The 20,334-nt window shown below is 39.0% G+C and overlaps 1 protein-coding gene across 7 annotated transcripts in view; it reads left to right on the forward strand.

The window, feature by feature from the left end:
• lmf1 (lipase maturation factor 1) overlaps positions 1 to 20,334 on the forward strand; it is a 100,857-nt gene that overhangs the window by 49,232 nt on the left and 31,291 nt on the right. For all 7 annotated transcript variants that reach the window (XM_088613141.1, XM_088613147.1, XM_088613146.1 and 4 more), the window contains one exon: positions 9,948 to 10,013. In XM_088613141.1, coding sequence (XP_088469267.1) covers positions 9,948 to 10,013 — 66 coding nt within the window. The remainder of the gene's footprint in view (positions 1 to 9,947; positions 10,014 to 20,334) is intronic.

The raw sequence follows: 20,334 nt of genomic DNA on the forward strand, positions 1-20,334 counted from the left end.
ATTGCACAACATCTTCACAAAAATTAAGTTATTAGTAAATGTTTAATATTCTTTATAAATATATATAAACTGACTCCATCAACATCTTGATGTTTTTGTAGGATTGTAAAATGATGCTGCTCTGAATTAATTTGACACATTCGAACACTGTGACTGCGTGTTTCTGTGTTTTGAAAATGAGGATAATCAAATGAAGCAATGCTGTTGATGGCTGACATTAAATTGAGAGTGTAATTGAAAGTACTGTCTAAACAGGAAATCAATAGTTTATAGTGAGATTTTGTTTCCTTTATCTTCGAAACTTCCATTGCCCTTTAACGGCAGTGTTGGATGCAGTACTCTGTTCCAGTTTGTGTTTCTTGATATTTTACATTTTTATTCCTTGTGCCAATTTTAGGGGAAACATTCTTTGTTTCGTTGTGTCACGTTTTCAGTAATTATTTTTTGATCACATGACCCTCCTTTAAACCTCCTGTAAGCCAATTCAGTTTGACAAATTCAGTTTGAGTATAAGAGGAATAACTTGGGACACACACTCCCCGAATTGTGACCCACTGATGTTTTTCCCCAGATGTTTTTTGAGAAGTTTTTATATTTCCCTAGATTTTTTAGTCTTTATTTTGGGTAATAATGGTATTAAGTATAATGAATTTGCAGTATTTTTGTGTCTGCATCTAACAACATAAATTATGCATAGGATGCTTATCCAGTATGTGAAAGGACAGTGAGTTTACCTATGTATCTTTTTACATAACCAGTGTAGGTGGAATCAGTTTGTATAAGAGCCGGTAGCTCTTTTGGATGGTTGATTTTATGGTTAGCAACGCTACTTCAAAGATCCTGGATCCCGGATCCTGGGTTTGATTTAAAACCCAGTGACCAAAACAGAACCAAATAAGCAAGATAGACAAAATGGCATCCTCTCTTCTGCGGTCATTCTGATTGATCACTCATCGTCATTTACAGTCAAGAAAAATGGTTGAGGGTTGTCTGCAAATTTCTCAAAGTTACAGAACAGAGCGTAGATTTCCTTCTGAACTGGAGTCAAAAGTCCTGGAGACCCGACCTGAGCTTACCTGAGATTGTCCCAGCTTTTACACACAAGCAAACCGGAAGGTTTCAGTTCAGCCGCAGTGTTCATGTGGACAGGCTAGGTGGTCCACTGGCACAGAAAACCCGTTGACGCTTGAAACACGCAACGTCTCTGCCAGTGATTTACTGTGTGTTCCCCCAAGCAATTATGTGACTGTTTTTTTTTTCCTGTCGAACTGTGGATTTGTCCTGTTATTCTCTGCGTACATGTCCGTTCAGTTTGTGTCATTTCCCTTTCAGATTTTTTACACTTTTGACCATGAATCTTTAGTTTGTGACTGTGCATGAAAGTTATTTTTTATAGGAGAGTAAAGCCAGGTAGACCCATGCATGCTAATTGGAACCTGCTGGGGAGAAGCCTGATGCTCCCAGCGATGAGAGCACAAGAACAGCTGAATCATGTGAGGGTGCCATTTGGGCCGTATAACTCAATTGACTTTTAGACAAAAAACGTTCTGAAGATGCATCCATTGCTTGAAAGAAGCCAAGATATCCCTTTGTGTAACAAAGAACCTTCTGTTCTCTGTTGGTTCCTAGTAGTTTTCACTTGTGTCTTCTTCCTCTTCTTCATTTTCCCCACCCATAATCTTCTCTAATCAGGATTCAGTTCTTTCTGCCTGTCAAACTGGTGATATGTCAAGACAAAAATAACAAAACATCTCTAAATCTAATCTTCCTATTTGGGGCTCATCTGTGTAATATAAGATAAGAGATAAGATCGCTTTATTAGCCACATACATTAGGAATTTGTCTTTTCGCATACCCCAGCTTGCTCTCCATGAGACACAGACAGGGAGAGAAGCTTGGGGTCAGAGCGCAGGGTCGGCCATTTATATGGTGCCCTTGGAGCAGTTGGGGTTAAGGGCCTTGCTCAGGGGCCCAACGGAGTAGGATTCCTCTGCCGGCCGCGGGATATGAACCGGCAACCTTCCAGCCACAGGTGCACATCCATAGCCACAGTGCCACCACTCCACCCATGTATTGACTAGTTTGCCAACTATTCAAGAATTTAAATCAGTTTTAGAAATCTAACACAGGTCCCTGAGGTTCTCAACAACCAGTTACATCACTGGAGTATTCACCCCTCATCTGTACTCTCTAATTTCCTGTCCATTAACCTTTTATTAATTCATAGACATGTATTACATGGATGCGACGCTGACAAATCAGATATTGATCATTAAAGTATTTGAAGTGGCTGGGCTGACATGTTGTATCGCTTCTCATTTTGCTTAGCAGGAGCTATTTGAATTTGGGCCCTGATTTTTTAGCAATGGGGGGAAAAACTTGTTGTTTAGTATCACTTCATTTGCCAATTATGCAGAACAGGATGGACGTTTTCAATTGAAAGCAGCATGTGTACATTTCTTCTGCTGGATTCTGATGTTACTACTGGGACTGTGCTGAGCAGATCGTTTTCCAAAGGATGGTTTGAGAAACAGGATATGAATCACTGGGCCTGCTGTTTTATAAGACCAACGATCAAATGCAAATTGTTCCTTTTCTGGTTTTCCTTGTAACTGTCCCTTCTCCTGCATTTGTGCATGGAGAGGTTAAACTAATATGGGCTGCACGCTCTTAGTTGCAGTGAATGAATACACACATTGCAATGAATGACAACACTAGATTTTTTTAAATTACCTTTACATGTCAATATCATTATATATCTGCAAGAAAATCCCTAAATCTTTCTATGAATATTTTAGGATTTCTGTTGTTGTATGCATTATATATTAACTTAAAAAATTCATCTCATGTCTGTTTTGTCCATTTGCAGAAAGCCATACTGAAGATTTAAATAAAAATAAACTTATAAATTCTTTCAGGGCTTATTCTGGAATTTGTCTCCTCTTCCCATTGCGGAAATACAATATTATATCTGTATATGTAATGTTCACATACAATACAAGTAATTCTATTTTTGTACTTTTTCAATACTTCACAGTCCTGAATACACATGGAATTTCAGTGTCAAGAACATTTAGAAAAATAAATCTGTATTTTTTTGTTTGTAATCCCTTTGAGATACTTCTGCTTTAAATTCACTTTTAAAATAACATCCTACTTGCTTTAAACATCTATGTAAAAATCGAGGTGATATATACTGTCAAAGCCGATTCACCTAATTTAATACAAATCAAATTACAAACACATAAATGAGCTGGTTTCACCCACCTACACCTTGGGCCAGATTTCACCATTTATTTCTCTTTGAGCACTTGACAAAAAAAGTAAAACAGTTTGGGCTAAATTTTGCTTGAATTGTGTTTTGTCTTTGGCTTCAGCCAAGCTGTCAAAAATTTCTCATTTAAACGATGTGGCCCAGAACATGTTGTCTGATAAAGCAGATGGGGTCCTTTGCAAGATTTCATTTTGCACAAAAAGACAAGATTAATAGAATGTCATTTGGAAAAACATGCATTCCGGTACTCCTTATTTGATTAGCTGTAATGTCATCAATGCAAGAATGTCCTCTGATAAATAGCAAAAGTATCATGAATGGCTTATTCCCATCAGTGTATATGTCACCCATTTTGGGGAATATGGATCGTAATTATACTAATTTGTCTGATTGCATTAGCGTAGGATGAAGGGAAGACAAGGCCTCTTTCTTAACCAGGCTTTCCTCTTACGCAGTCTCCTCGCTTGTGACTCGGTGCTTGGCGTTGACGGGGGTGGAGGGGGCTACTGCCACATTCTGATCTTTGACCTCCCTCTGGCAGTCACTTCTTCATGATGGTCCCTGACTTCCATTCTTTTCATCCATCTCTCCCCCCCAACTTCTTGCCCTGTTTGTGGAAGCCTTGCGCATAATGCCCAGAGCTCTTCTTTTCAGCTTTCGCAGATAAAGCCACGTGAAGTCCCACAGAGGCGAACCCAAGCACTCCAGGAACGTTTAGCTGTGAGATTATAAAATAGATGCTACTGTACGCCTTGCATTCTTTTTGTGCTGTAAACGTTTCTCTCTGTGAGAGACAGAAAAGCTTAAAGGATACGGTTTCCAAAAACGGGTAGTCTGTTTTACTGTAATTATTATTGTAGAATGTTTGCTGTAAATATACTAAGTATATATGCTAGTTTTGCTATAAATAGTCCTAAATCTTTTCCTTTTAAAACATGTATATTTAATGGAACAAGGAAAGGTCTATTCCATGCTGAAAAGAGAAGAAAAGAAACCCGTTTTGGCTGTGGAGCCTTATTCGGGTGTGCCGTGTGCTCTATATTTAATGCCCTGTTTAGATGGTAAGGTATTGGTGCAGATGTTCTTACTCAAGCAAAAGAGGTTCCTTATTTAGCTACCTTTGACGCCTCTGCCTAACAGCATTAAAAACACTGGAAGTTTATCACTAGGCCAATTTCCATTATTCATTTCAGACTGTGGCGTGACAACTTACCTCAGCCATGAGATACTGTGATACATCAACAGTTCACCTGTTTAAAACAAACAGACACAATTTCACTTCTCTGTTTGAGTTGCACTCGACGTGTTAAAGGTTACGCTGGCACAAAGCCTTTATTATTAAAGAAAAAACTATTCACACGAAGTTCCTCAGTAAATCCCAAATCTCAGACATGCTTTGATTACTTCTGTGCAGTGTTTAAATTTTAATTTTCAAATATGTTTTGATACGCCCTGGCCTTTAAACCGCTCAGCTTCAGTTTATTTACACTGTTGCTGTTGTGCAGGAGAGCAGAGTTTTCAGGCAGCGTGAACCAACGTGTTGATGTGTACAAATTAAAAAAAGCATTAAAAATAGATTCTTTTTTAACATTCCCCCATGTTCCCATGCAGAAGGGAATAAACTACTAGACAACATATGAACACTGGGAACAAAGGCCTTCATTTTCTTTTATCAGTTTTGTTAAGGAAATTAAAAAATTAGAGGATTATAAGTGATTTTGTTATTGTGCATTATCGCTGCTTATTACCCAACCATGAAATGACTTCAGAGATTAAGATATAATATGCTATATACATGCTATAAATATATTTATATCATAATATACCGTATATATATGCTGTATACAATATATGTATAATATAAATATGTATTAAATATTGCTATGCATGCTGTGATTATGCAGTACATTTGTAAAATGGCAGTTAAGCATGCAAAGCTTTAATTCCTCACAAAGTAGATTCGTCATTAGCGCTGTTCCATTATAATAGGCTCATTTTTTTCCAAAGTCATTAATTTAGGAATCTAGAAACTTTGATTCCCCTGTGGGTGTTGGGGTGCATAAATTCAATGCAGTTAACTGTTGCAGTTATTTTTGCCTGTTGTGGTGGTGGCATGTCTATACATTTCTGATTCTCAAGGAGATATGAATAGTATTTCACTGCTTTCCCCTAAGGTCTTTGGCCTTCCTTTATCTCCTGTCCCCCAGTCAGCCTGCACTTTCATTCTAAACCCGCTTTCTGTAGGAAAGAAAAAAAACACAGTGAAAGACAGCTTTGTTTCTCGATCGCTGCAGCAAAACGCATGAAAAAAATCATCAGAAGGAAATCTGACATCTGGAGTTTAAAAAATTAATGATATAGGATGAATATAATTATCTCTTCTCTTTTGAAAGATGTTTTGCATTTCCAAGAGTATAATATTAAATTATCATCTGAATCATTTTGCAACTTATTTTATCACTGGGAAAAGATATGCAATCTCAGGTTTCATGAAGAGTTAATCCGATTATATGGATTAAAGTCAAATATATAACTGTCATTCCTGCAGCAAAAAAAAAACCTTCCTTTTTTCCCCACTAAAGAGAGAGAAATTGAATTATAGTTGGGGTAAGGCAGGCAACCTTTCATTTTAGCAGCTGTGTATGTGTAACACAAATAGGTTACGTAGAGGCTGTCCCGTCCATCCGTAATCTTTAAAATAATGGCTTCAGTCTGTTCATTGTGTTACATATATTTTTGTGTAATTGCAAATGGTTTGTGTGTATGGATAGTCCATTTGATTTGGTTCTCCAAATATCTCTCCTGACTGTGCACGTGCTCTGCAAATGTTTCCTGCTTCCACTCACATGGGGCACATGATTGTCCTGTTTGTGCGCTGGCTCAGCACTGTCTTGTGAGCGCCAAAAACAAATGTTTTTGATTTACCTACAAATCGAAATCGGAACGCAAAAAACGCACAGGCAGGGTGTGGGGAGCACCAACCCGCGGACCGCAAAATGCAGCTTAAAAGTCATCTTAACACGTGTGTGTTTCAGAGGTCGGTCATTAAGAGCATGAAGGTGTCCAGGTATGAAAGAGGCAGGTTTGTGAATTTATCATGGACAGACATGGAGAAGTCGAGTAGTGGAGTTTACCCATTACGGCCTTCCTGAGATTGAGTGAAGACGCAAGAGATCATCTGAAGAGTTGAAGTGGATATAAAGTGATTGTACTCCCTTCAAGGTTCAGTCTGAACAGTGGACTGTACAGGCTTCTCCGAAAGGGGACCACCAGTTCATCGTGGAGCCCAGAGGGGTTCTGTCCACAAGTTCCAGATCGCTCAAACATGCCAGTGTTAATGCGACGTGCCGACTTCAAGCTGCATTCTGTGGTTAATGGGTAGGTTTTACACTTCAGGGGACTGCATATGTGTTTGTGCCTTCGCTCATTTCAAGAAGAGTAAAATGGAGCACATTCCTGCCTTTGCTCACAATGAGAAGATGTTCCATAGATAATTCCATGCTTGAGTCCTTAACATGAACAGTGTCTTTTAGTGCAAGTGTTGATGAGCTGGATGCGTTTCACGTTCCTGTCCTTTTCAGTACAATTTCCAACGTTGCACAGTGACAGCAGTGTCTGTTGTTGTGGCCACGACTCTGAGTCTTGGCAAAATGACACAAAACCCATTTTGTTAAGTGTGTCCATGGCCTGTTTGGCATGCAACGGGAGGGCTTTGGAAGCTTTGCTCAGTTTAGGGAAGCTGAACTCTTTCTTAAATACCAAGCAGTTTTATCGCTTTATATAATACTACTCAGAAACATCAAACCACTTGGGCAAATAAGTTGAAGAAGACTGATAGAAAGCTAAGATGTAATCTCCAGTTGCTACTGCCCGGGGAGCAGGAAATTGTTTGAGCAAAGCACTTGTCTCAAATTCCGAGAAGGAGTCGGTTTTTCTCTGCTGGAGTTTGACACCGAGGGTAAACACGGTGTCGTACAGTTCACCGGTATTCCCCTCATTCCTTCAACATTGATGAGCTTCAGCGCGGTTTGTAGGAATGATGTACACCTTGAGCTCCCTCACCATCCTTGTCATTCTGAACATACTTCCACAGAAATCGCAGGCACCACACATCTCGCAGTGACAGAAGGTAGCTCCAACAATTTTGTAAGCCAAGATCAGGTGTCCATTATTACAGTGCCAGTGGAAAAAGGTTTGATGTGCCGTGATTTGAAACATCTGAAAGGATGGAATTGAATGGCACTAACATCTGGAAGCATCTAGGTTTTCAAATCAGGCGCATACATCTTGAGGGGGGTCAGGAGCAAGCATGTCTGTATTGATTGCTTCACATTTTATACAACCACGTGACATTTTCCTAGCTATGTCCAAATATGGGAATACGATAGAGAACAATTTTCTTCCACAATCTGATGATCTGTAGAAATGGCTGTATCACGCCATGTGGTGAACATTGGCCACCTCAGCTGCTGTGCTTTTGTCAGAAATTAAGTTTGTTGGTCTCAAAAAAATTGCACATTTTTTTCACTCTTGCTGCGTCTTGCTATTTAACGTCCACCATGAGTAATTGTCAATCTTTCCTGGCTTTCCAGATTTTTGCCGGGTGCATCTTAGCTAATGTTAGGAATTTTTTTTCCCCAAAATGTAGCCTACATAGTTACCTCAGGATGTGTATTTCTGGAATGCAAGTTTATATATCATATTTTAATGTATTGCTTTATTAAATTTCGTTTAGTAGGGAAAATAGGAACAAGAAAAAACAACAAATCAAAAAAACAAATCTAAACATATATGTATTAGGCATATCTAAATATATAACTTGTAGCAGTCCCAGAAAATAATACGTTTCAACATTATTTTTCTTACAAAATATTTTGCAATTTCCAAATCAAGGCCTAGTTAGAATTTCAGAGCCGTTTTCAGTTAAAAAATAAATTAATTGCTGGTTTTCTACGCAGATAGCTTTTCAGTACATCAAGAGAAAATGTATACTATGGGGGAAAATGTCACTGTGTGTGTTGGGGTTTTTTATTAGTATGCTGTATGTATGTGATGTTTTTCATGCAAATGGACAGGTTCCTTTAAACACAAACAATTGACAAAACCTTGAGATCTAATCCAGAGAAACTGTCAGAAGAGACACTAAATTCTACTTTGGTTGTAAAATCAAAATAAACATTTTTGCAGCCCAAAGCTCTTCCTTCTGGTGTTTTGCACTGCTAACGCCAATATTACTTTTGAAATGCAACAAAGTGATCTTATCACACAGTACCCCCTATGTTCCTTGTTTGTATTTCACGTTGACAGTTTTGTATATATGTATAGTTTTCGCTTGGTTTCTTTCAGGTAGCGTATTTCAGTAATGTGCAGTCAACCCAATTTGTTGCTGTTCTCTATTTTCAATTTTGCTAAATACTTCAGTGACTGAAACAGTGAACCAGATCTGGATCGGAGAATTCTTGCTCAATCATTCTGAATCTTTTCATCTTCCAATCAGTGCAAATTAGAAATTGAAACCATGGCAAAAGAAGTTCTAGTCATTTCAACAACCCACTCCGATCTGTTCAAGATGGTGAGATAAACAGTATCAGGGCAGCACTGAGATCCAGTAGGACAGAAATGAGAGGAAAAAAAGAGTCGGCAGTAAATTGTTTCTAACCCTTACAAGAGCTGTTTTAGTACTTCAAATTAATTGGAATGTAGACTGAAATAGCTCATCCAACTTATTTGCAACTAGGAACTGAGTAGCAATAGCGTGCTATAGAATCTGTGCCAAAATGTTAAACTAGATATCGGCTGATAATTAATGAGCAGGTTTTTTTAAAAGGATAATAACGGCAGACTGAGAATAAAAAATAGCTGTTTTGGGGCAGCACACTCTTCAACAGTGGAGTTCCTACCTAGATTTAAGAGTTGGCACATTGTGGGGAAAAAATGGTTTTAAGTGACACTGAAAAATAGATGTATAATTTTCTTAAATAGGCATATTACAGTATACTAAGGTCATGTTATAGTACATATGTAATACTACAAGCAAAAGACTTATATCCAGGTTCATTCTCGCTCAAACAGCTTTTGCATTGTTTTTTAGTGTTTGTTTTCCACAAGCATTTTGTTCCTGCCCACACCACTTACACATTTTTTTAAATGCCGTTTATTTAAGATAATATGTAAATCTGAGCAACTGTTTCGCTGAACAGTGTGACCTGGTTTCCCCTCCGGACGTGCGGTTTAGAGACCAGTCAGAAAGAGCAAATACGCAGGCATTCGCACGACTATAAAAAGAAACGTGTGCCGAGAACTTGTGAGGATTCAGTTAGACCAGGAAAAGCAGTATGTTTTCAGTAGTGTTTTAGAGAGAACTGGGCTTTGCTCTCACATTGATATAAAAGGGCAAAGTATGGTCAGTTTTCCTATATGCAGTATTTAAGGGTTAAAGGTACATTTGTTCACTAGGGTTGGTCCAGCCTCATCCTCGGTTGCACAATATCCCAGATTTATTATTCAAGCTACAGCAAACAGAGTGTAGAAACCATTTAACAGGGGGTCCACGTGTGTAGGTACTGTACTCCATGATATGGGGTTTGGGGAGTCTGGCACAATATGACCAATTACATTTTTAATGTCCATGTTTGACAAGCTCAGAAAACTAAAGGCTGTGCTTTTTCTGCAGGGGCTGATAAAATTACGAGGTGACCATTGCTGGAGGGACCTCACTTGTATGGACCATCATTATGAGGTAGGTGACCCTTCCCTAGTTTAGCTGGAGCTCCACATGATCACAAGGACTCATTGTCAGTGAATTGTGGTTTTTGTCTTTTTGTATCCGTGCATGATTTTAAATCTCCACATTTGTTTCAGATTCCCAGATATGTAAATGAACATTTGTGCTCCCACTGTTAATTGCATTTAATAGTAGTTTTATAATATGGTTCATCTCAGTGGCACGGTGGCGGAGTGATTCGCTTTTTGATTAAAATAAAAAATTAAACAAAATTACAAATAACGTGAAGAGTAAATGTCCAAAAAATCAACTTCTTAGTGTTATTCCGTTTTACAAGCTCTGTGATTACTGGAATTGGGTAGTGTGTGCACTGATAATTGGGAACTGCCAAAAAGTTCTGCACCAAAAAAGTCAAATGTGCTAAAAAGTGTCTCCTCCTCCCTCTGATCTCCACACATAAAAGGCCAATTGATCTCTGCTGATGAGATCAGCTCTGTGAAGCAGAACCACACTACAACAAATGCTTGTTTGTGTTCTTGCTCCAGGCAGTGTCACACTGTGGATACCACTAAAACAAGTCAGAGATGCTAGAGAGTTTCTTTCGGATAGATCTATACTATAGGATTTCATGTGTCCAGGAAAAAAAATATATTATAAAGTGATGATCAAAAATAACCTGATTTTCAAAGGTGGAACTGTAGGTCAAACAAGACTCAAGCAGTTTTATTGAAATAAATCGCAGGATTCCAAAGATGTGGATCGAGGAAGCTGCAGTTTTATGTATGGAAGAGCAAAACAGAATTTCTCCTTTCTACTTCTGAGTATATAGACCTCTAGTGTTTTCCTTGGCCTTTTATGGTGAATATGGAGAGAATGGAGAATAGATGGAGAATACAGTATAAATGATATATTGCAAAAGAAAAAAAAGCGTTGATTACCACCTGTGAACACAAGCTCATTTTACTTGTTGACATGGGATGAACATTGTTTAAAATGAATTGACCCTCCTGAAGATGGACAGATGGACACATTCTGAACCATTTTGCCAGCTAATTCAAAGAGATGTTCATTCCATGAGAGCTGAAGTTAAGATACTACATTCGTGTTCATGGATAAATTATTTTATGTTAAAATCTTGTTCAGTTCAGTGGTTGTGCACAGCGCAGTTACATTTCTTTTGATTCCATGTTTTCCAGTCGCCATTCAGGCCTTCAGATTTACTGGTGTCTTCAGTCAGAGGCTAAAGATTATGTTAAAACTGAGTGGCTGGAAATAACATGGTTCCTCGTGCAATTCAGTTTGCTCTTGTAATGATTCCTGCTAAGAAGCCATACTTCATATAATTTATCTTATGTGATATATAATTAAACTCTCTGATTCCAAAGCCTCCTGAGAACTTTTTCTGGTGAATCATAGAGATGGCTGATGATTGAGTCACCTCTGTTCTGCTGAATGTGGTCGATCCTGTCGGGCCGTTGCATAACATAGACTCCTACAGTAATTCTGTTTTTCCATAGGGGCTGAAAGAAATTGATGATAATAGTCTGAAAACTGACAAATGTAGCGCTGTTTTGCAACAAATGAACCTGGTTTGTGTCACTCATGATTTTAAAGTGGTTTATATAAATTCTGATACATCTTTCCAACCTACTTCAGTTTGTTCCTAACAGAGAATCTACTAACAAACAAGGTGATGGACCACATGGCCACCTCTTGTTTGTAACATTTCTTATGTTCTTACAATCATAGAATTATGTCTCAGCATTTATGTAATGGTAATGCCTAGGGAAAAGATTCAGACTGTCACATAAACGTCCAAAAAATGTATTGATAAAAACTGTTCCATACAGTCCTTTTAACATGTAGGTTTGTAGGGCTCTGTAGGGTATGTGGTCTCAAGGATTCTGAATTATATTTTTACATAACAAACCTGCCATATTGTGTTGTGCTCCTCATTAAACATTGTCCTTCAAGGAGCTTCATAATGAGGTTCTAGGATGTTTTCAAATTTTCTTACATAAGCAAGGAGACACGTGATTCTGGCCAAATGACGTCTTAGTAGATGACAGCTCTTCCATGAAACATGAGGCGTACGAGCTTGCCAGAACATTATTATTGTTCATATCTGATCTGAAAGGTAAACTTAATCTGCTTTAAGTTTCTGAGAAGAAAGAAGCTGTATGTCCATGTTATAGATCACACTGCTGGTGGTTAGACGGCGCTGTGATGATTCAAATTTGTTTCTCAGATTTAAAAATTACAAATGACAAAACTGTATTCAGGCCGGCCCGGGCGAAGAAAATAAAGATCTGATGATAACCTCCCCCAAATACAGGTTATATATAATGTTTAAAAAATGTGTTTTTCCCTGATTGTCCTGAATTGCAGCTTATTCAATTATACTGGGACCTTTGACAGCTTGCATGTTTTATTCTTTCTAATATGATATTTTTAATAGGGTTAAATCATTATGGAGAAGTTGCAGAATTTAGTGCTCATGCCTGCTCATAAAAGGATTTAGTGTTCCGATTGGCAGATTGGATTTCCTAAATTCCCGTTTATGTAATTATATCAAGACCTAAATTTTATCTGATTGAATTTATTACCACTAACTCTGACCATATAAGGTAAATAACTGAGCTGTGTGAAGCGCTGATTCAACATGCGACACCGGTTTTTCCTGTGTCTCTCCACAATTGTTTTTTTGCAAAGAAACCTTGCCAAATAGATTGTAGCCTTGGACCATCACATCTGAGCCAAACACATCTGGCAGCTGGCAACTGGACCTTCATCCAACATTCACAAAGTCTTCCCGAATACTTACACAGAATGATTCTGCATGTGTCCAGGCAAGTCGATTGATCGATGCAGGATCCTAGGATCTTTGTATTCCTGTGATCCAAGAATGTGTTGCCTTTGTACCGAGTGCAGTGACTTTTAAAATCATGAGGAATTGCTAGTTCCCCAGCTTTCGGTTTAGGTTTTCTTTTTGTTTTCAATTATTTCTATTTTGTTTTATAATCATACATACAGTACGTCTAGGACTTTATTTTTTTCCTCTGTAGCTCACAAACCAGCTTGATGTAACCTGGTGCCAAGTGCAATAATATTCGTTTTCTACAAGACGGAATTAACAACGGAAAGATCAAACTTAAGCAAGCCTAAAAACAAAAGCAACAAGCAACTTGTCTCACTTTTTTCAGAAAGGCTATGTTTATTAGTATTTTAGTGGCTAATTATTTGTCACTCATGGAAAGACTATTGGATTAAATATCATTATAATCATATTGTTTGCATTATTAACTATCTCAGTTATTTGACCTTGACTAAAATTTTAGTTAGTAGTACATATATCATGTACATATAGAATTACACAGCCTGTTTTAAAGGGGGGTATGTTCTAACAAAGGAGATAACGAAAGATTTAAGATGTAATTAGAAGGTGCATGAAAATCAGTAGATCATATAGGTTTCCTTTCAGAGGTTTGGGGACTGATGTTGAGCTTGTCTAAAAAAAAAACAAAAACTTTTTTTTTTAAATACTTTTGTCTTCAAACATTGCCATTGCTCTAAATTGTCATGATCTTAATCACTGGAGGGGGCAAGCAAAGTATGAAAAAAAAAAGCTACTGCCTTTTTACATAAACAGATTGGATGCATCCTGGGAACCGTCCCTGTTGCTTTACCACAACAATACTGGGAATGAGGCTTCAGTACGCTGAGATTAGAATGTACTGTACTTCTCGTGATCCAACTCAAGTGTACGGGAAGCGTTGTCAGAAATGCTAAATTTGTAAGTATGTCACGTGCTGCTTGGACAGTCTTATCCCTGTTCGATGCAGAATGCGTGGTTTTCCTTTACGTAACATAGCAAAGGACCCCATGTGTATTGTGTGTTATGGATTTGTCTGGGAAATCTCATAAATGAATATTCTTAAAATACATTTCATATATTGGGAAGAGGAGGCCCGGATGTCAGGGGAAGGAGCTGTACGTCTGTGCTTTTTACCTGAATTTCTACGTGTCTCTAATGACCAGAGCTCTTTGTAATAGGAGCTGCAAACTCCTACTAGCCCTGGTGGCTGTTCTTGAGCCATATAATCTAGGTCGTGTTCTGTTTTTTTTACAAAGAATTAACCAAAGAAAAATTCTGAGAACATTTGAAATATTCTGATTCACTGTATTCATATTTTGTCTTCGGGATTGCTAGGATTTTATGTGCTCTTGGTGGGAGCGTTTGTAGTGGTTTCTAAGCACGGATCTCAAAACGTAAAGGGGCCCAGTTAAACTGTAAGAGGGATTTGACTAATGTAAGATCCAAATTAAAGTGGTAAAGGGTAATTGGTAAAATTGGTAAAGGTTTTATTTTGTACACATTGGTCTACTCTTAGATGGAAGGGAAGTTCACGGTTCTGTTCCAGTGCATCTCAAAAGAGTCCTTAAAAATGATAAAATGAGTAAAAACAGTAATTATTCTAGAACATTTTATTGATAAACCTTGGTTATGACCTCTCTGTGCCAGACTGTGGCATGAGTTTTGGAGCTGTTGTGTCCATCTGTTACAGGAAAAAGTAGGAACTGAAACTCAGTAGTAGACAGGAGCTCTTTCATCAGCTGAGCGGTAGGAATGTTTCCTTCTCGGTTCCCGCAGGGAGTGTGGGCCGCGCCAAGCTTGCATCTGTAGCCGTTAAAACCTGAATTTCCCGAGAAATATCATAAGGCTTGTGATGAAAGTGTTGGTTTTCTTCCTTGTAAAATATGTTCCCCCTCTTTAGTCTGATCATTAACGATTTCTCTTTTTCGTACTGGTGACCAGCTTATAAAGAGAAAATCACGAACAAAGGTTAGGCTGGATTTTAGTGGGCACCTAAGGTTACAGATGGCTTCCTTTCTTCCAATATGCTTTTGCTATAGTTCTGTCTGTCTCAGTGAACTTGGTTGAAAGTGTGTAAACCTGGGTAGACCTCTTTTGGGTGGATCAGAGCTTAACATTACAGTTTTTATGTGAACTACAAGTGAAGACTGTCAACAAAGCACTCTCAGTATTAAAATGCCTTTTGTGATTATTCATCAGGTCTAGAGGTTAGCAATAAGCCCATCCATATTCTAATTCACCTATCCAGTACAGGGACACAGGGGGAGCCAGAGGCTAACTGGGCAAGTTACGCCCTGGGAGGGACACTGGTCCATCACAGGGCAGACACTCACACTGGGACCAGTTTTCCCAGAAGCCAACTCACCTATGTCTTTGGACTGTGGGAGGAAACCAGAGCACCCAGAGGAAACCCACAAAAACATGGGAGAGGACATACAAACTCCACGCAGGTAGCGCCCTAGCAATTGAACCGTGGGCCCCAGTGCTGCGAGGCAGTAATGCTAACTGCTCTGCCATCTGTTACTAATAACTCTTAGAGCAGTTTGACTTGACTGTCAGAAAAGTCACTTTTATTTCAGCCAATTAGGCAAAAAAACTGCCCATCAAAACATTAACTGTTGTAGTAGTTCAAGTAGGTAGCTGCATCAGCATGCGCAGGCTGCAAAGGAACAAGTAAAGGTTTATTCCCTTCTGAAAAGAGAAGAAAGGAAACGCAACGTTTCAGCTGTGTGACATCCGACTCCACAGCCAAAACATTGTGTTTCATTTCTTCTCTTTTCAGCATTGAATAAACCTTTACTTTTTCCATTAATTGTTGTATGTTGTTAGTTTGGATTATTGTCAGGACACAAGACAACCAACAGGGTACTTTGGTAGCAAAATAAAATGCTTTTGGACATGCTTTAAAATGCCCATTATGAATATTATTAACTTGTTTAAAAACTGCAGGAAAGATCTCTGTGCTCTGAATGGCATTAGTATGTGTATAATATGAGCTGTTTAATTATAAATAAAGCTATCGTCCTTACAAAATCAGACATTGCAGTTCTGCGTGGCACTGTCCACAAATGCAGATGTTAATATCCGAGAGTATTTGATTGGCACCAGGGCATATTCAGATGCCAGTCTGTTTTGCTGCAGGGATTTTGTAGCCTGCATGCCAGCGGAAACATTTTTTTTGTGCCAGGTGGAACAGTGAGGTTTTTTTTTTTAGACGCTAAGTTTTCTTATTTGGAGCAATAAGTGTTCTGGGAAAGTTTTATATGGTTTTGCTGAGCAGCAGCCACCAAGGAGGAAACTATACTGCATACATACATTAGTCTTTATTAAAGTCTTTTTGCTTATCTTTAATTTATCACTCGTCTCTTTCTCAGGAAGACTTTTGAGTCTCCCATTATAATACACTTATTTATACGATGACCCTCATAAAACTGAAGTCTGACATTTGTAATTACACACACTTACATTGAACAACAGAAGACTCATCCTACACTTGATGAGATGGGAGGTCCCGGTTCCATTTTCTTTATTCTTGTCTACGGTCCAACTGTCCAAGAGCACTTCTGGAGCATTTTATTGGTCATGTCCTTTGGTATAATTAAGAATTCATTAGGTATTAATTATTTTTAAGAGGAAAGTAAATTGTAGCCCATTTGCTCCTATTGAGTAGCAGAGGGAAAGGAGAGCGTTCTTGAAGACAAACACTCCATCCTGTTTATTGCTAACTTGAATGTCATTCACACCTGTTGGTTCTTATCTTATTCTGGTTAAATATTAATCTTGGTTGAAAGGGATGTCTTGGTCGAGTTGTAAAACAGAACTGCTAGCAAGGCATGACTTGAAATGAAGCCTGCTGTCATAAAGTTTAGTTACCTAACAATAAAGTCTTGTTTGGGTCATTAATCATTTCACGCCAAGGAGATCTGAATTTAGGACCTGGGCTTCAGATGATGCAGCTTCAGTAATTACAAATTATTGGCACAGTCTTTTCATAATAGTACGTCTTTTACGTTTTGGAATTGTCTTTTGAGCAGTTTTCCAGTGTATAAGCCATAGAAAAATAAAAAAAAAACTTCTAAACTTTTAATACTTGGAGCTTCCCCCTGCCTAAAGGCTAAATGAAAGAAAATACTAAATTGTTTTGCAATTTGTGACTCAGGTTCCAAAAAACAAAATGAACAAACAGAAAAGCACCACTTAAGACTACTTACTTTTTTCCTCCTCAGTGGCTGACTCACAAGGTGTCTGTAAAGCCTGCTAATTTGAGCTAATTGTTTTCAGGTGTTTTTCAGTATCTGATCTTGTAGCAGCCATCTTGGCTCTGAGCCCAGTCCCCGTTGTGTAGAGCCAAGATGGCCCACTGCCATGGTACCTGAAGAAGGTTAGATTATTAGATAGTCCAGATTCTCTGCCACAGAGTTGCACACCCTTCCCTTTTATGGCACCAGCCAGTCCTGGCTTTATATTCTCTTCACCAGCTCTATGGCATAAAATATAATGGTGTAGCTGCTAAGCCAAGAGCCATCAAGTAGCTCATGTGTTGGGTTTCTTAGAGCCAGAACGATCAGGTGACTGGAATGATTCGTAATAAGCAAAAGCACTCATCACAAGAGTAATTATGGTTGCCACAGCCCACTAACATATCTGTAACAAATTAACCCTTTTCCCCTAGTTTGTGATGAAGATAATAACGCAACCTTTTTCATTGTACAATTCTTCAGCTATACGTCTGCAAGGTCTGGTTTCCTGTTTTTCCAAAGGAATGAAAAAGTTCAAGACTTCTGAGAGTCTGTGCTTACACTGCAGCACCTTGTGGTTTGTATTACTTTTAAGCAGGGGCTGCTGCTACCACCTCAGTAAAACACTGATGTATTTTTTAAGAGCTGGAAAAACAGCATTTCCATTCTGACCTTCCACCTTCCATTAACAAATAAAACCTTTTGAGCTTGGCGAGCAGCTCCGTCTCATCACGGTAATGCAATAATGGCTACTTCCTCAATCAGCACGCAGAACAAATTGTAATCATTAGCACTTACTGAGAGGCTCACAGAACATACTGGCATTTTAACTAGTAATTAGGGTGGCTTTAAGGGGGTTCTAAAATTTAATTGCGCAATATTCCTGAAGAGGGGGGAGGAGAGAATGGAAAAGCTGCATACGTTTACTCAGGTCTGGTCCCAATCAAGCAGCAATGTCCACAGGGTAAACTATGAAGTAAGAGAACTCTGACAGAAGCAGCCCATGCCAAAATAATGGCAAAGCTTGCATCACCATGTGCTTGGATTGGCCACATGCTTTGTCTGAATTGCATCTTTTAAGCTCAGGCAAGGCTGTCCTCCAAAGATAAGCAATTTATGGCGAGGCACACACTGGAGAGCCCAATTGTGCTTCTGGTGTGTTGCTGCCCCTTTGAGCGTCTTGCCTCGCTTTCTTCTGAAATGCACACGTGACCCAGGTGCTCTTAAGTAGAATTTCACCCCTGCTAGCTCTGCGGCCGCCAGTGACCCCAGCTGCGGCGCGCCTGGTTACTGACACATCCGCGGCCAAGCGCACATCTGCTCTGCGGCGCCCCGGGATTCCGCTTTCCAGTGCGTCTGGTGCTCGTTGGAAGTGTTCAGCAGGGCACGGTTCTGTGTGGTTTTTATAGCTCCGCCGTCCCGTTCCTGCACCTGCCTTCCAGGTTTTTGTTTCAGTTTTAAAGCCAGTATTTTTTATGATGTAGCAACGTTTCATGTAAAAATGCGTCACAAGTGAATGGTTCGGTAAATTAGCCCCCTCCTTCAAACAGGCAGAGGTCCTTACTACTTGGAAATTAATGATCGCATTGCACTGTCCATAACAGTTAGGGGCTTTCTAAATTCTGCTCTGGGTTTAAATGCAGTTGCTCTCAGTGGGACTCCTTATTTGAAGGTGTTTGTCTTTGCTTGAGGTCTCACACCCTTCAGGCAGCTCTACCACAGTCTCCCAAGCAGTCTCTATGATTAAATCAGTCTTGACACAATGTGGTGATCTAAACTGCAAAACTGTTTATGGGGAGAGACTGCTTATATTAACTGTTTATACTGTTTAACAGTGTTTTATGACTGTTAAAGTAAGGAAATTAATATCTAATTTTATTTCCCCTACTTTACTGTCAAGTCCTTAATGATATCTGAACTAAAGGTTGCTTCACTTACATTGCAGTTGTAAAGGACTTTGTGTTTATCTGACAATATATGAATATATTAATATATCTTAATATATATAAATATGGCTCATCTTCTGAGGTAGATACTGATCCATTTGAACAATTGTTTTGCTGCACGCTAGAATATGCACTTTGTATATAGAATTATGATTACTAGCAAGTTGCAAAGTCTCTTACATGCTTGGCTTTGATTAATCCTGCTTTTTCATCACTTTTACCCGCCTGGACCACATATATTAACAGTATATTTGTGCACTGGACCCGTAAGACTTAGATCAGTCTTGTTAAGCAGTAAATGTAGACTATCACTCGACTAATGAATAGTTGTTCGTTGCGTTTTGAAACGAAAACAGTCTAATCAGTCGATCTGATTTCTTCCGAGATGGCGTGCGGGGAAGAATATAACCTATCTTATGGGTCTTTTGCCTGATTTGGCCAAAGAAATGACAAGAATTTATTTCGTTCCCGTCATAAGGTTCTGGTTGCAAGCTGACAGTCCGTAATTCATTGGTCACGGGGAGAATTTGCGTGGCTCTGTCTTTTGTGAGGGAGAAGAGTCCCTTTGTTCTGCGATGTCTTGGGGGGGCTGTTTTGCAGCATTGCACATGAAGTTCCTCAAGGCAGAACCCCCCCACCTCCAATTGCCCCTGTGTGGTTTGCAAGAGGTCAAGAGTGCCCGTTCTCAGGGTAACATCATCGCACTGATTCCGTTTGTGTGTTTTCAACTTTATCTCCGTTTTTTGGGGGCCATTATTTGCTTCTGTTCATCAACACCTAGAATTTGTTAAGGAAGACGTCCGTGTGGCTCCGAGGTGAACGGAAAGCAAAGGACTGAGCTTTTCTTTTTTCACGTGAGAAAAAAAGAACGGTTTTCCTCTCGTCTCATGCAGTGAGGCTTTGTCCTTAGACACAGGTTTATAATTAGCCAGGTATTGATGTGCTGATGTCTTCCTTGTCCTAAGATCATTACACTGTAATGACTATGGACAGCGGAGTCCTGAGAGCAAAAAGACATTTTAATGAGGTGGTTCCAGTTCACTGAAGAGCTAAGTCTAAACAAAAGTTTATTTATTTTTAAGTGTGCAAAATTTCACATTCGACTAAAAAGCATCTTAATATTAAAATCCACAGGGCTTCGTTTCATTTAAGAATATAAGAGGGGTTACAAGCAAGAGGAGACACCCAACCCATCTAGCCTGTTTGGCAGTTGGTTGTTAAGCCGAGAAACTCATTCAGATATTTCTTTAAATAAACCAGGGTACCAAGGTATCGGC

This window comes from Lepisosteus platostomus, chromosome 19 (genome assembly GCF_059453375.1).
Source record: "Lepisosteus platostomus isolate fLepPlt1 chromosome 19, fLepPlt1.hap1, whole genome shotgun sequence".
Classification (NCBI taxonomy): domain Eukaryota; kingdom Metazoa; phylum Chordata; class Actinopteri; order Semionotiformes; family Lepisosteidae; genus Lepisosteus; species Lepisosteus platostomus.